Genomic DNA, 12,813 nt, shown 5'->3' with positions numbered 1-12,813 from the left:
GAAGAAAGTTGAGCTGGTTGTGGGGGCAGCATAAATAGGAATTGAACCTAGTTGTGTGGCCTGCGTGTTGCTGTTGATCAACTATGACTTAGCACGTCGACATGTTGCTGTTGACAATATTGACTATGACTTAGCGTGTTGACGTGTTGCTGTTGACAATACCAAAGTGGCAAAGTCGTATCCTTTCACGTTTCAGTTTGGACACACCCCATGCAAAACTGCGCGGTGCCATTGTGTGACATAACAAAAAGAAAACATTCCAAAAGGGGAAGCCACTCCACGGTTGGTGTCACCGTGCTAGTATCTGCTCATCCAGCATGGCTGTGCCGTACCTGTTTGGCTAGTGTAGCATCAATTAGGACTGGAAATTCTTTCTGTGGGCGGCATTCAGTTTCCATATACCATTCCAGTTTTTCCCCAGACAATGCGTACTATTGTGCCATAGGTGTAGTACTACTGTTGTACTGTGTTATGGAACCTGCGACCGTGCTGTTTGTTGCTAAGAGGCGTGTACACATGTACATTCTAATTAGAGCCCTTACTAAATATAAGATGTCTTCTTAATGATTGAAATAAGTGTTTATTTGCAGGGAGCACCAAGTCAACCACAGCATGGCGAAGGGGGAGGGGCAAAGGGTGAGTGTACCCAGCAGCTCATCGTCAGCATCCACCAAAACTTGCATGTACCACATTCCCTGCTGTGTTTATTTGTATTTTTTTGAATTCCATGTGCCATGAGAAGCGAGAGCAGACGCACCAGGACAGGCGAGGAATCTTGAGTCACTCCCACCTGAAGCATTTTCTTCTGTCTGGGGTGATATCACTTTTGGCTAATTGTGGCTCTCGTCCACATAGCTGAGACATGACACAGCCACCGCTGAGCTCATGCATGTGGATTACTTTTATTCCTGTTTGTGTGTCAGCTAGGTGTTGCTGCGGCCTGCAGCTGTTTCATCTTGCATCATCATCATCATCGCCTGCTTTGTCCACTCCTCCGCAGCCTTTTAATGCCATTAAGGTCTTGATTCCGTTGCCAATCTGGATCACTTGGAATCAGAGCGCAACAGAAGGAAGCTGCTCTGGCAAAACACACACACATAGACACACACATAGACACACACAGACACACAACTCCACTAACACTTTAACGTTTTTAACCCTTGATTCTATTGTGGTTCACTTATCTCTTTGGTTTCAAATGGAATTCATCTAGGCTTTTTTTTTATTCACCTGCATGGGTGCACGTTTGGGGTCACGTTTGGGGTCATTGTGTGGCACAGGACAACGCCATCCAGGTGACCTGCTGAGGGAGGAACAACACAACAACACCAGCAGGATGTGGTGAATTATTTGACACGCTGGACATCCATCAGAAGTGATGGAAAAATGGGTAAAGTAGACGCAAAAAAATATGAAAATGAGCCATGGTATGCATTATTAGCTTTTTTTAAATGGAAAATAATAAAAACTCTAAAATATATATAAAAAACAGTAATATAATATGAACATTTGTTATTAAATGTATTTACATTTATATATTATACATGTAAAGGTGAAAATAATGTTAGCAATAATAGGAATCTATACTAACAATCTACTACAAATGTTAAAAAGTAATGCTAAATTTAAAAACTATCAACGTAAAAATATATATTAAAAAACAAAAATATTAGTATTAATCTGCAAGAATCTCCAAAATAAAATAAAACTTCTCTAAAAACTTATAAACATATTACATCAAATTTCACCACTTACCTATATACAGAAAAAGGTAAAGATATTTTACATAATAAATGTACATTAAAATCTTGCATTGCTAGTATTGGTAAGAATAATAATAAAATGTGTATACATAGATAAAGGTCAGGTAATATAATAGTAAAAAAATAGCAATAAAAGACACCAACATGACACCATGAGCCATAAAAGCCCATAAAAGAGGAGGTGTTATGAAATGGAGTCCATCCGTGTCATTTAGATACGAGTGAGACGTCCTAATGTGGCCACGACGGGCTCCATTATCCCGCCATGGCTCGTCCACCGCCGGCCTCCTCGCCTCCATATTTGGTCATCTCCACCTCAGTGGGCGTGTCTTTCCCTCTGACGTAGAAGGAAAACTCAAGTCGGCGCGGCTGGCGTTTGCAAAAAATCCAAACAGCCGGTGTGAAGCGTTCAGACCCGCTCAGACTCTGACGCCGCTGCTGCTAGACAGGAAGATTTATACTAATATTTATACTTAATTTATTCTTATTTATTGGTAGCGTTCGTGGGCCACGATGATGACGAACGGTGGGAGCAGCAGGCTGTACACGGTGGAGGACGTCAGGAAACAAGACCATGACAAGGTCAGGAACTTCACTTCTTTTTACACACTTTTATTTTTAGATACATACTTGTTAAGGAAATTATTATCATTTTGGATACATATGTATTAAAAAACAAAAGACAATACAGGCTAGTAAAAATGTACAACTATATTTATTTTTAAAATGCCATTAGTTTATGATTTTTTTAATGTATTTGTAGGGTGATAAACATGAAAAGTTAAAGTTGAAGCCTGACCCGGAGGTCCTGATACTCGACTGAGTCTAATAATGAGGGCAAACAGCCTGGGGGGGGATTTGGATGTGTAGCACCTGTGCAGGTGAAGCCTTTTTAATAAGATTGAACACAGATCACAATGGGGGATGGGGGGGTTCTCCAGCAGGTGACTTGATTGATGGTTAAAATCACCTGCTGGGTCACGGCTTTGACACGCCCCCTCCGGGAGATGAGTGCCAGTGTCTGTCCGCTTCACGTAGACGCTCCTATCGCCTCTCGGTTTAATCGTTAACTGGTAGCGTTGCGCTGACACTTTCACCTTATCAGGTCACATGACGATGTCAACTATAAAGCAAGGCATCATTGCCATCCTGGTGTAGACTTTTCAACACTGTGGGTCGGTCTTGGGCCTAAAGGTCAAATCCGAGGCTACATGGACCTGTGTGGGGAATAGATCTGACAGGGGTGTTATAAAAATACACAAAATACTGGTCAAAGATCTTCTATATAACAGGAGGATCTACTTTGAGAACACTCGTCAAAGATCTGACAGGAGTGCTGTGACGTTTTTAAGGATCTGCTTCAGAAAATCTGCTGTTCTTTAGGACCTACTGCAAAAATACCAGTCAGAGATCCTCTATTTGTTGTTGTTGGGAATCCACTGCTAAAATTCCAGTCAGAGATCCTCTATTTGTTGTTGTTGGGAATCCACTGCTAAAATTCCAGTCAGAGATCCTCTATTTGCTGTTGTTGGGAATCCACTGCAAAAATACCAGTCAGAGATTCAGCATATGGTCTGGGTTCTGTGCTGTGCTTTTAGGACTCTAGGTAAAGATCCTCTATTTGCTGTTGTTGGGAATCCACTGCAAAAAATACCAGTCAGAGATCCTCTATTTGCTGTTGGGAATCCACTGCAAAAACACTGTAATCTAGCATATGGTCTGGGTGCTGTGCTGTGTTTTTAGGACTCTAGTCAAAGATCCTCTACGTAACAGGAGTAACTGATCAAAGATCCTGTATGTGAGATAATGGCAGTGTTGTTGGTGCAGTAGCAGTGCTTTGAGGGGTGGGGGGTGGGGGGGGGCTTGCAGGGATTTAGTGCCCACACACAAGAGAAGCAGTGTAAGATTCCATGGAATGCAGCAGGTGCTTCCAGGCTCCTCTTCTTTCCTCCACGAGATGATTTCCAGACCTCCTCTCCCGGTGCCAAAACAGGAGCACAAAGTGTCTCCTTAGCTCTGAAAGGCCTGGAGCTCAGCGCCTTTTGTTCCTTTGTTTGTGTGCACCAGATCACATTTCTACTGCCTGTTTACACACACTTGCTTGTGTGTTTATGTGCGCGCTTTTTCCACCTGTGACGTCTTGGTGGGGGGGGGTAGTGTTACTCTGCATGTCTGATGATGTTGGCTGCAACGTGAGGAGGGGGGGGGCACGGCCAACAAAGGGGAGATGTTTTTAGACTTGTGTTTTTCATAGAAGGCCCTCTGCACATTTTTTGTTATTTCATCTGCACCTGCATTCTTCTTGCCTGTGGGGGGGGGGGTCTTTTCTTTCACCCCCCACCCAGCACCAAAGCGCCAGGGGTAGATGGGAGGTTAGCACAGGGATTTCCATTAACCCTTTTGGTGCAATATGGCTTTAAAAAAAACTAATACTGGATTGATAATAATGCTAGCGATTCATAGCTTTTGAAAGATTCCACGTGTTTATAGCTTCATCCGTTGTCTTCCCATGATGATGATTCCAAAGGCGCCCCCCCCCCCCCCTGATGCCACTCAGTTGTTACATAGCGTAGCTTTAGGGCCATTTTTCCTTCAGCGTGTTGACGTGAAGCTGAGATAAAATGGAATTTAAACGCCTCCCAATTAAAATACTTTTGTGGCATGTTAGCATGCTAACGTCCCCAATAAATATGTTGCATGTCGTTAGCATCGTATAGTGAACAAGAGGAATGCTATCATCTCGTAACGCCCGTCGCCATCGTCACTTTTTCCACTTTGCCGTCACAGGTTGCCATAGCAACTCAATCGCACGAAGGCTTTTGGCTCCGTTTTTTTACGCCGGATGCCCTTCCTGATGGAAGCCATTACATATCAGCTGATGAGGCCCTTTTAATATGTCACCAATTGATTTGATATCAACATAGTTATGTAACTCATTGTTTGCACTATTTACACACTGGAGAGCATAGTGTGTGTGTGTGGCTGTGATACTGCACATTTGGTATCGATCTGATCCCAAGTGAATACAAGGCTAGGTATTACTGATAGCAATACTTTTTACTTGATTAGCATTTTTAAGGCAAACAAAACAATGTTTTTTTATCAGCAGGTGAACCAAGACTTACGTGGGATATTATAGTGTCCAAAAGTTGTTAAATATTTACTGTTGTGTGTACGTTTAACGAAATATGTGTTATAATCTTTTGTTTCGATTCAGCTACTTATCACAGGTAACTGACTTCGAGTGGGTTGTTCCGCTGCACCGCGCGAAACTGTCATTGGATAAAGGCTGGGCTTTGTCCCGCCCATTGGACACTCGGCGTGTCTCGGGGTCCAATGGGGAAGCGTGCTGGCCCGGACGCTCGGCGTCTGCGTGTTGATTGAGGCAGAATACAATTTTGATTGACAGTGAAATGAGCGAATCAGCGATTTTGAAGTATGAACCTCCACCGGGGCGTTAATAAAGTTTTCTCCGTTCCGTTGTTTTGATCTGATCTGGAGACTTTGACGATCCTCAGCGACTTGCTAGCGTTTCTTTCCCCAGCTGCGGAGCTTCTCCCCCCCCCGCCAGGACCTCTTAGCTAAAGCTAAGCTAAAGCTGCTAGCAAGCTGCACATCATGGCCGATAGCAGAATAATCCACATATAAATAAATGAATATATTTCCAAAGTAGGACCGGCAGCCGCCACCCTTGTGAACAGTATAGTGTGGAGGTTACAATATTAACCAATACGATTATTCCATTTAATTACATACAATTGTTGGAGCAAAATAAGTAAACAATTAGTATTAATTCTCATTCGAATCCTTGCCCCCCCCCCCCTCCATGGACTTTGTAAAGAATAGAATAAAATACAACTATTCCCTTTTTGTAGGGAAAAAAGTGATTTATGACAATAAACATCAAAAATCTCATCTTGTATGAATCCACTATTGGTGCTAGCCTTGCTATGGGTCCTATTGATATTTGGATGGATCCCTTTGACATTTGGCATGGAATGTTGTTGTTTGGAATGTCTTATGTAATGTCGCTGACCTCCTCCCTCACATCCCTCCGCAGCACAAACACACACACACACACACACACACAAAGGCCATCATTATTTACAAGCGGGGGGGGGTGCACTGGGGAACACACACCCTTTCACTTCCTGGCAAAGTTTCCGTCACGGTGATTTCTGTCCCGAGAAACGAAAGAGAAATAGAATGCATGCTGCAAAAATGTAACCTAACTTAAGCCCCCTCCCCTTTTTATCGTTGCCAGATTGTTTATGTCTGAGGTGATGCTTAGTTTCCATGGCAACCATTCCCGGAAACGCCAGGGTTTCCCCCCCTCCATGCCTATGACGTCCGTAACACTTCATTTCATGTAAACAATGTCCGTCTGTGCGGCCTTCCAAAACTTTTTTTACTTCCACTTCTGACGTTCCGCCCCGCCTCCATTTAATGACTCATAACGGCCTCTTTGGGGTTTCTCCTCACGCCTCTCCATATTTTATTTGTTTTTTTTTTACCAGGAGGGGTGCAGGCGACTGAGGCTCACGCTACACGAGCAGAAGCAAGCGGCTCCGCCATCGCAGCGCCAGCACAGCGGAGATAAGGTAAGAATGTTTGACTGGACGCCGGATTATCAGATGTTGTCTGACCCGTGCTACGCGGCCGGGCGTCGTCTACTAGTAGGTTTGTTTTCTGTGCATGTGTTGTGGTTATCTACACATCAATAATGGTATAGCTTTTCATGTTGATTGGTCTGTATTCTAGTACGTAGTCTACACAATAATAGTATAGCTTTTCATGTTTGGTCTGTATTCTAGTACGTAGTCTACACAATAATAGTATGGCTTTTCATGTTGATTGGTCTGTATTCTAGTACGTAGTCTACACAATAATAGTATAGCTTTTCATGTTGATTGGTCTGTATTCTAGTACGTAGTCTACACAATAATAGTATAGCTTTTCATTCATTTGTACAAAAATCTGTTATTCCACGTTCTTTCTAGCATATTTCATCAAGTTTTACTGTCATTGAAGATGTGATTGTTGCCCAAGACACTACTGTATTTTCTGGAGTATAAGTCGCACAAGGCCAAAAATGCATAATTGGGGAGAAAAAAACATACATAAGGTAATTTATTTTCCAAACTACTTGACCAAAACAGACATTATGTCCTCTTGGAAGGCATGTTGTAACAATAAAAGAATAGAGAACAGGTTGAATCGGTGTAAGATATGCTAACACAATGCTTATTCAGCTACACAAGAAATAAACATGAACAGAAAAGGTGTCCAGTGTTTATGTAACATAAACACTTTGTTTTTATTTATAAGTCGCTCTGGAGTATAAGTTGCAGGAACAGCCAACCTATGAAAAAAAGTGCGACTTATAGTCCGGAAAATACGGTATGTGGCCGGGAGATCAACACTGACACCACCTTCTTGTTTTGCCATGAGTTATTTCCTTGTGACTGACACGTTCACGTCCAGAGCGAATTATGATGCGATGTGGAGGGAATTTGGGAGTATCAAAGTAAAGGTGTCCATCGAGTACCGGATCTTGCTAACTTCCATAAACATCAGTTTTAATACACGTAAACTTTACTCACGCCAACGACTTCCCATGCCGCTGCCTTTTTCTTCATGTCAAATAGCTTCGGGAAACCTGACACTGCAAGGATTATTTTTTTCCTCCATGTTTACCTGTGAAAGCGTACTGATTAGCATCCTGTCCTCTCATTGGTCGATCAGTTGTACCGTCACTTATTGTTCCATCTTTATCCTAGGCATGAATTATTAGACTCCGGTACCCGATACCTTTTCTGACAAATGGTCTGCACTCCTGTAGTAATAACTGTTAATAATAATAATAATAAGTTGGTATTGGTACGTATTTCCTTGCTGGAAAAAGTGTGTATGTGTGTAAAGACACACATCTGCTTTCCATCAGGGTGGTTCCCACGTTAAACACTCAGGTCTTGCAGACCAAAGTTACATAACCCCTCACCCCCACCCCCGCCTGCGTGAAGGGGTGTGTCCACGGGGAACAGGAGGAAGTATGTGTGCCTGTTAAGAAGTTCACGGGTTGCCAAAGTCAGACTGATGATGATGATGATGATGATGGTTTGTGTCCCGCGGATGCTGTTGTGCAATATCGATCCCGACATGCCGCAGCTCCTCCCGTGTGACCTCATCCGTGTTTCACGCGTCGACATCTGGCAATATCGGGAAACGCCCATTGTGATCACGCCATTGTGTTCTAAAGTCCTAACCTTGTTGTTCTCCAGCCAGTTGGACGTGCCTTTGCGCTGGTGCAGCCCCCCCACGACAGGACGCTGGTGCCCCCCCAACCCGTCAAGGCCAAAGAGGAGCAGGTGGAGGTTATCAAGGTGGGTGTGGAATTATCATCACGGATTAGGGACCACGCCTCTTAAAGTCCTTTAAAATGAGTCAGAGGTGCGGCTAAATATACTTCAATGGAAGTGTCCACTTCCTGCACAGACCCAGCATAAAGCACAGACACACACACACACACATATTAGCCAGAGCTTTATTTTAAGATGCATAGTGAAGCCTGGCTTCACTATGGGCGGCTCAAAGGACATGGCTCCAAAAGCATCTCTTCTTTCTTCAAAAGCGTAGCAAAAGTGTGGGAGGTGAGAGATTTTCTCACGGTTGGTTCTCTCCAGGCACGCATGCTACTGTTTGAACATCATTAAAAAGTCCCTTTGCATAAGCCAGGAATGGAGATGAATGAAGATGTTGTTTCCCTTCCAGGTGTATTTGGAGGCTCGCAGACAAGAAAACCAGAAACAGAGTGAGAACCTGAAGATGCTGTCCGATGAAGTTTCCCAGATCCAAGAGGTCAATCTCCATCATCCTTGCTCGCTCCCTCTCTCTCTCTCTCTCTCTCCCTCTCTCTCTTGTCTGGCTTTCTATTTGGAATGTCGTCGCGCTGCTTCCTTGTTTACACACACAAAACAAACCAAACCACACGTGTTTGCATTTCACACAGGTGAGGTACTGCCTGAAGACACTGAGGGAGCAGATGGCGTCCAAAAGTAAGGTACGCAACTCCACAAAAGCTTCCATTTCTAGTTGCTGGTGGGCCGTCCAATACCACTGCTGACCAGACGCTGTGATGAAACTACTCACCATTGATGCGCCTTACTCATCCCGCAGTAACTACTCTAAACGTACCTTAGTCATTAGTTCCTCGGTTACCATTCTAAACCTACATTAATAATCAGAACCTTAGTAACCACTCTAAACATGTCATAATCATTAGTTCATCAGTAACAACTCTAAATGTGTGTGTCTTAGTTATTAGCTCCTCAGTAACTACTCTAAATGCATGTGTCTTGGTCATTAGTTCATCAGTAACCACTCCAAACGTGTCAGTCATTAGTTTATCAGTAACTACTCTAAATGTATGTGACTTAGTTATTAGCTCCTCAGTAGCTACTCTAAATGTATGTGCCTTGGTCATTAGTTCATCAGTAACCACTCTAAATGTGCCATAGTCACTAGTTCCACAGTAACTCTAAACTTACCTCAGGCATTCATTCCTCAGTAACTACTCTATACGTGCAATAGTTATTAGTTTCTTAGTGACTACTCTAAATGTATGTCTGTGTTATTAGTTCATCGGTAACTACTCTAAATGTATGTGCCTGTGTTATTGGTTCATCAGTGACTACTCTAAATGTATGTGCCTTAGTCATTATTTGCTCAGTAACTACTCTAATTGTCAGGCGAGTTGCAGCAATAAAGCGCTGATGGGTGTCTCTTCTGCCCCCCCCCCCCATCCAGATGCACACCAACGGCTGGAAGGTCCCCTCCCCATTCAAGAAGCAAGCCTCCCCCAGCCAGAAAGGCGGAGACAAAAGTGATGGACAGGTGAGCTGGTCTAGTTTTGCTGGTGGGATGACGGGAGTACTGCTTTGGGTCGACTAGCAAGTTCTGGTCTAGGCCGGAATAGTTTTCTGTGGCAAGAACAGGAGACAAACTGGTCCTGATCCAGTAACCAACACACAACAACAACATGACATCCATTCTCTGGCAGCAGGATTTCACACACGACGTCATTCCAAGCGTATTTACGTTTGTTGTTGTTGTTGTGGTTCCTGTCAGGAGGCAGGCGAGGAGGCAGGCGAGGAGGCGGAGAGGACCAAGCTCAGAGAAGTGAGTAAGCGTCTGTACGCGCAGCTTCAAGACGCTGAGAAGAAGCACCAGGAGGAGAGGGAGAAGCTCCAGGTGAGGCTAGCGGTTGATGCTGATTGGGGGGGGGGGGGTTCCTACAGCTTCTTCACCTAAGAAAATATCCAAAAACTTACCAAATAGAGTCTTAGGAAAAGAGCCTTCAAAAGGTTTCTGATGACTTCGTGTCCCCCCCCCCAGGCTGAAGGCAGCATGTTGAGGGAGCGTCTCAGCGAGCAGCAGGAGAAGTTGAAGAGCAGCGAAGAAGACGTGGAAATGAAAGACCAGCGCATCGAGGAGCTCCAGAGGTTACTGGGAGGAATGGAGAAGGAGAGCGCCGCCTTGAGGGAGACCATTCGCAACCATCAAGAGGAACTGCGCGAGCTACGCCACATCCGAGAGGAAGGCCCGGAAGGAGAGCAAAGGTCAGAGGGCACATCAGATGTTCTGTATAACAGCCAAAGAGTGCTTTGGTGTGGGGAAAAAAACGCTATGTCAGCTAAAATAGCCCATTTGTTTGATGATGTTCAGGGCAGAGCAGCTGGAGAAGGAGGTGGCCATCCTCAAAGAGAAGATCCACCATTTGGACGACATGCTGAAAAGCCAGCAGAGGAAAGTCAGGCACATGATTGAACAGGTGAGACGGTGGAAAAGGACATTTGATGTCCAGACTCTTTTCCACCAAGTACCTCAGACAACTTGACGGATATGCTGATATTGTCCAACTCCCAATTTCCGCTAGTGATATCATCCGATACCGGAACGTGTATGATGACATACTGTATGTGTTGTGTACAGCAGGTTTAATACCGCTTGTCATGATGGGGAACATATGTCATTCCGATACCACATTTTTATGTTAATATCGCCATCCCTAACAATAACTATTGTTAACTAATATCATTTTAGTAGCATATATTAAATGTGTATATGTAGGAAAAATTTAAAATTGTGAGATGAATCATATTTTTTGGAAAAGTTAATGACCTTATGAAATTTAAATATTTAAAGAAAAGATTAACATTTTTTTAGTTCCATCAAAGTTGAAATATTCTAAAGTCGTATTATTCTGACATGAATGGTTAAGATTATTTAAGAAGTTGGAACACATTTTCCAAATATTCCAACTTCTTAAATAATCTTAACCATTCATGTCAGAATAATACGACTTTATTCCTAGAATATTTCAACTTTGATGGAACTAAAAAATGTTAATCTTTTCTTTAAATATTTAAATTTCATAAGGTCATTAACTTTTCCAAAAAATATGATTCTTAAGATTGAAAGATGTTTTATATCACTTTAAAAAAATCTAATTTTTCCTACATATACATATTTAATATATACTAGTAAAATGACATTATATAAGCTATTCATACTAATAATAGGCTTTCACCTCCAGTAGATCCTAGAAGATCCTCATGGGAAAAACTTTGGAACGTCTTTAATTGAATTGTAGAATTATGCCACGGGCTGGAAGTGGCCCCTGGGCCGCAGTATGGACAGCACTGACCCAAGTGTTTATGTTTGATGACCCGTGTAGCTCCAGAACTCTCGCATGGTGATCCAGGAGCGGGATCGTGTGATCAAAGAGCTGGAGGAGAAAGTGGCTTTCCTGGAGGCTGAGGTGAGGACGCCTTTTCTTCTTCTTCTTCTGTCCAAAAACAGAAACACGAGGCCTCATGTGTTCCAAGGACGTGAGCGTGAATGGCGGACTACATGGAACATTGTCTCAGCGAAGGAGGCTCACCTTGACGTGAACTGACATGTGGTCTTTGTGCAGAACCGAGAGATGCGTGACCAGATGGACTACTTCCTGGGAGGGTCAAAAAGTCATTCTTACCTTTCGTCCGAACGCAACCCCCAGATTGTCTACAGGTAGGCGCATCATCATCATCATCATCATCATCCTCACTAGGGTCACCGTATGCTGGAACCTATCCCAGCTGTCTTTGGGCGAGGTCCACCCTGGACTGGTCCATAATAATCTTTAGTACTAATTAGTTTATGTAAGACATTCATTTATAATAAAACTAAACATAGTAAAAATAAATCAATACTATAACAATATACTGAAAGTATTTTCCTATTTCCTTTGCAGTAAGCCCATCAAGCCGACCTCCTCCTCCTCCAACAAACCCCTGCCGTTCATCAAGGTGATTGAAATCAAGTCCTGAGGCTGTCGGTGAAAGCTTTTCTTTATTTGTATTTTTTATTTCAACCACCAAGTTTTTCCTCCCGTATGCGGACTGAAAGTAAGCTCTAGCACTCCCCCGCCTGAAAGGAGTCAGACTGCAACAGATACTTTCATTTAGCCTCCTGAAGGACGCAGTGCACTTGTAGCGTGTACTTTATAGAGTGGGCTTCCTGTACAGACACGCTGATGTACTTATTGCGTAATGTGTGCTCTGCTCGGAGAGGTGTGAGATTTGAAACGGTAACTAGCATCGATTGTTGTGTCTCCCGTCGCTCTCCAGCGTGTAGTATGAAGTTTGACAACTCTAAAGGCTACTTTGATGTATTTTTTCTGTGATAACCACGTGGTTATTTGACGTAAGCACTTACTGAAATTGTGCAGAAGGTGAAAACTGTTAAAGATGAAGTGTCACTCATTTTGAAAAACATCCTGCAAAGCATTTCATTCATTTTTCAACAGCTTTCTAATTTGTATTTATTTATATTCTAATAAAAGCTTTCCACTAATTCAGTAAGACTACTTTTTAAGCTTGGCTTGTTTTCGGTGAGGGGGCGCCCTCTGCTGGCCTTGTCTACACACTACAAGCAAAAGACCAACTCCTGTGCAGGTCATAGTTTAATTTCAATGTTGAGGAATAAAATCACTGGTGTAGCCCTCGTG

The 12,813-nt window shown here is 43.2% G+C and overlaps 1 protein-coding gene across 1 annotated transcript; it reads left to right on the top strand.

Annotated features, from left to right (window-relative positions):
- The first annotated feature begins 1,994 nt into the window (after positions 1-1,994).
- tuft1a (tuftelin 1a) lies at positions 1,995-12,663 on the top strand. Its single transcript, XM_078797612.1, has 13 exons — positions 1,995-2,161; positions 2,262-2,345; positions 6,281-6,364; positions 8,045-8,146; positions 8,535-8,621; positions 8,773-8,823; positions 9,570-9,656; positions 9,903-10,013; positions 10,158-10,381; positions 10,488-10,593; positions 11,500-11,583; positions 11,740-11,834; positions 12,058-12,663. The coding sequence occupies exons 2-13, from the start codon at positions 2,277-2,279 to the stop codon at positions 12,131-12,133; spliced, it is 1,176 nt and encodes a 391-aa protein (XP_078653738.1). The 5' UTR covers positions 1,995-2,161; positions 2,262-2,276; the 3' UTR covers positions 12,134-12,663.
- The last annotated feature ends 150 nt before the right edge of the window (positions 12,664-12,813 follow it).

This window comes from Doryrhamphus excisus, linkage group LG17 (assembly GCF_037039965.1).
Source record: "Doryrhamphus excisus strain RoL-2023G ecotype Guam linkage group LG17, RoL_Dexc_Guam_v1.1, whole genome shotgun sequence".
In the NCBI taxonomy this organism is placed as follows: Eukaryota; Metazoa; Chordata; class Actinopteri; order Syngnathiformes; family Syngnathidae; genus Doryrhamphus; species Doryrhamphus excisus.
The sequence above is the reverse complement of the archived record's forward strand: the minus strand, read 5'-3'. Positions and strand labels throughout refer to the sequence as shown.

Bases quoted from the DNA above. Each gene is read 5' to 3' on its own strand.
- tuft1a (XM_078797612.1), top strand. From the start codon at position 2,277: ATGATGACGAACGGTGGGAGCAGCAGGCTGTACACGGTGGAGGACGTC. The intron at 8,147-8,534 runs GTGGGTGTGGAA...TTTCCCTTCCAG, and splicing joins AGCAGGTGGAGGTTATCAAG to GTGTATTTGGAGGCTCGCAG. The intron at 8,824-9,569 runs GTACGCAACTCC...CCCCCCATCCAG, and splicing joins AGATGGCGTCCAAAAGTAAG to ATGCACACCAACGGCTGGAA.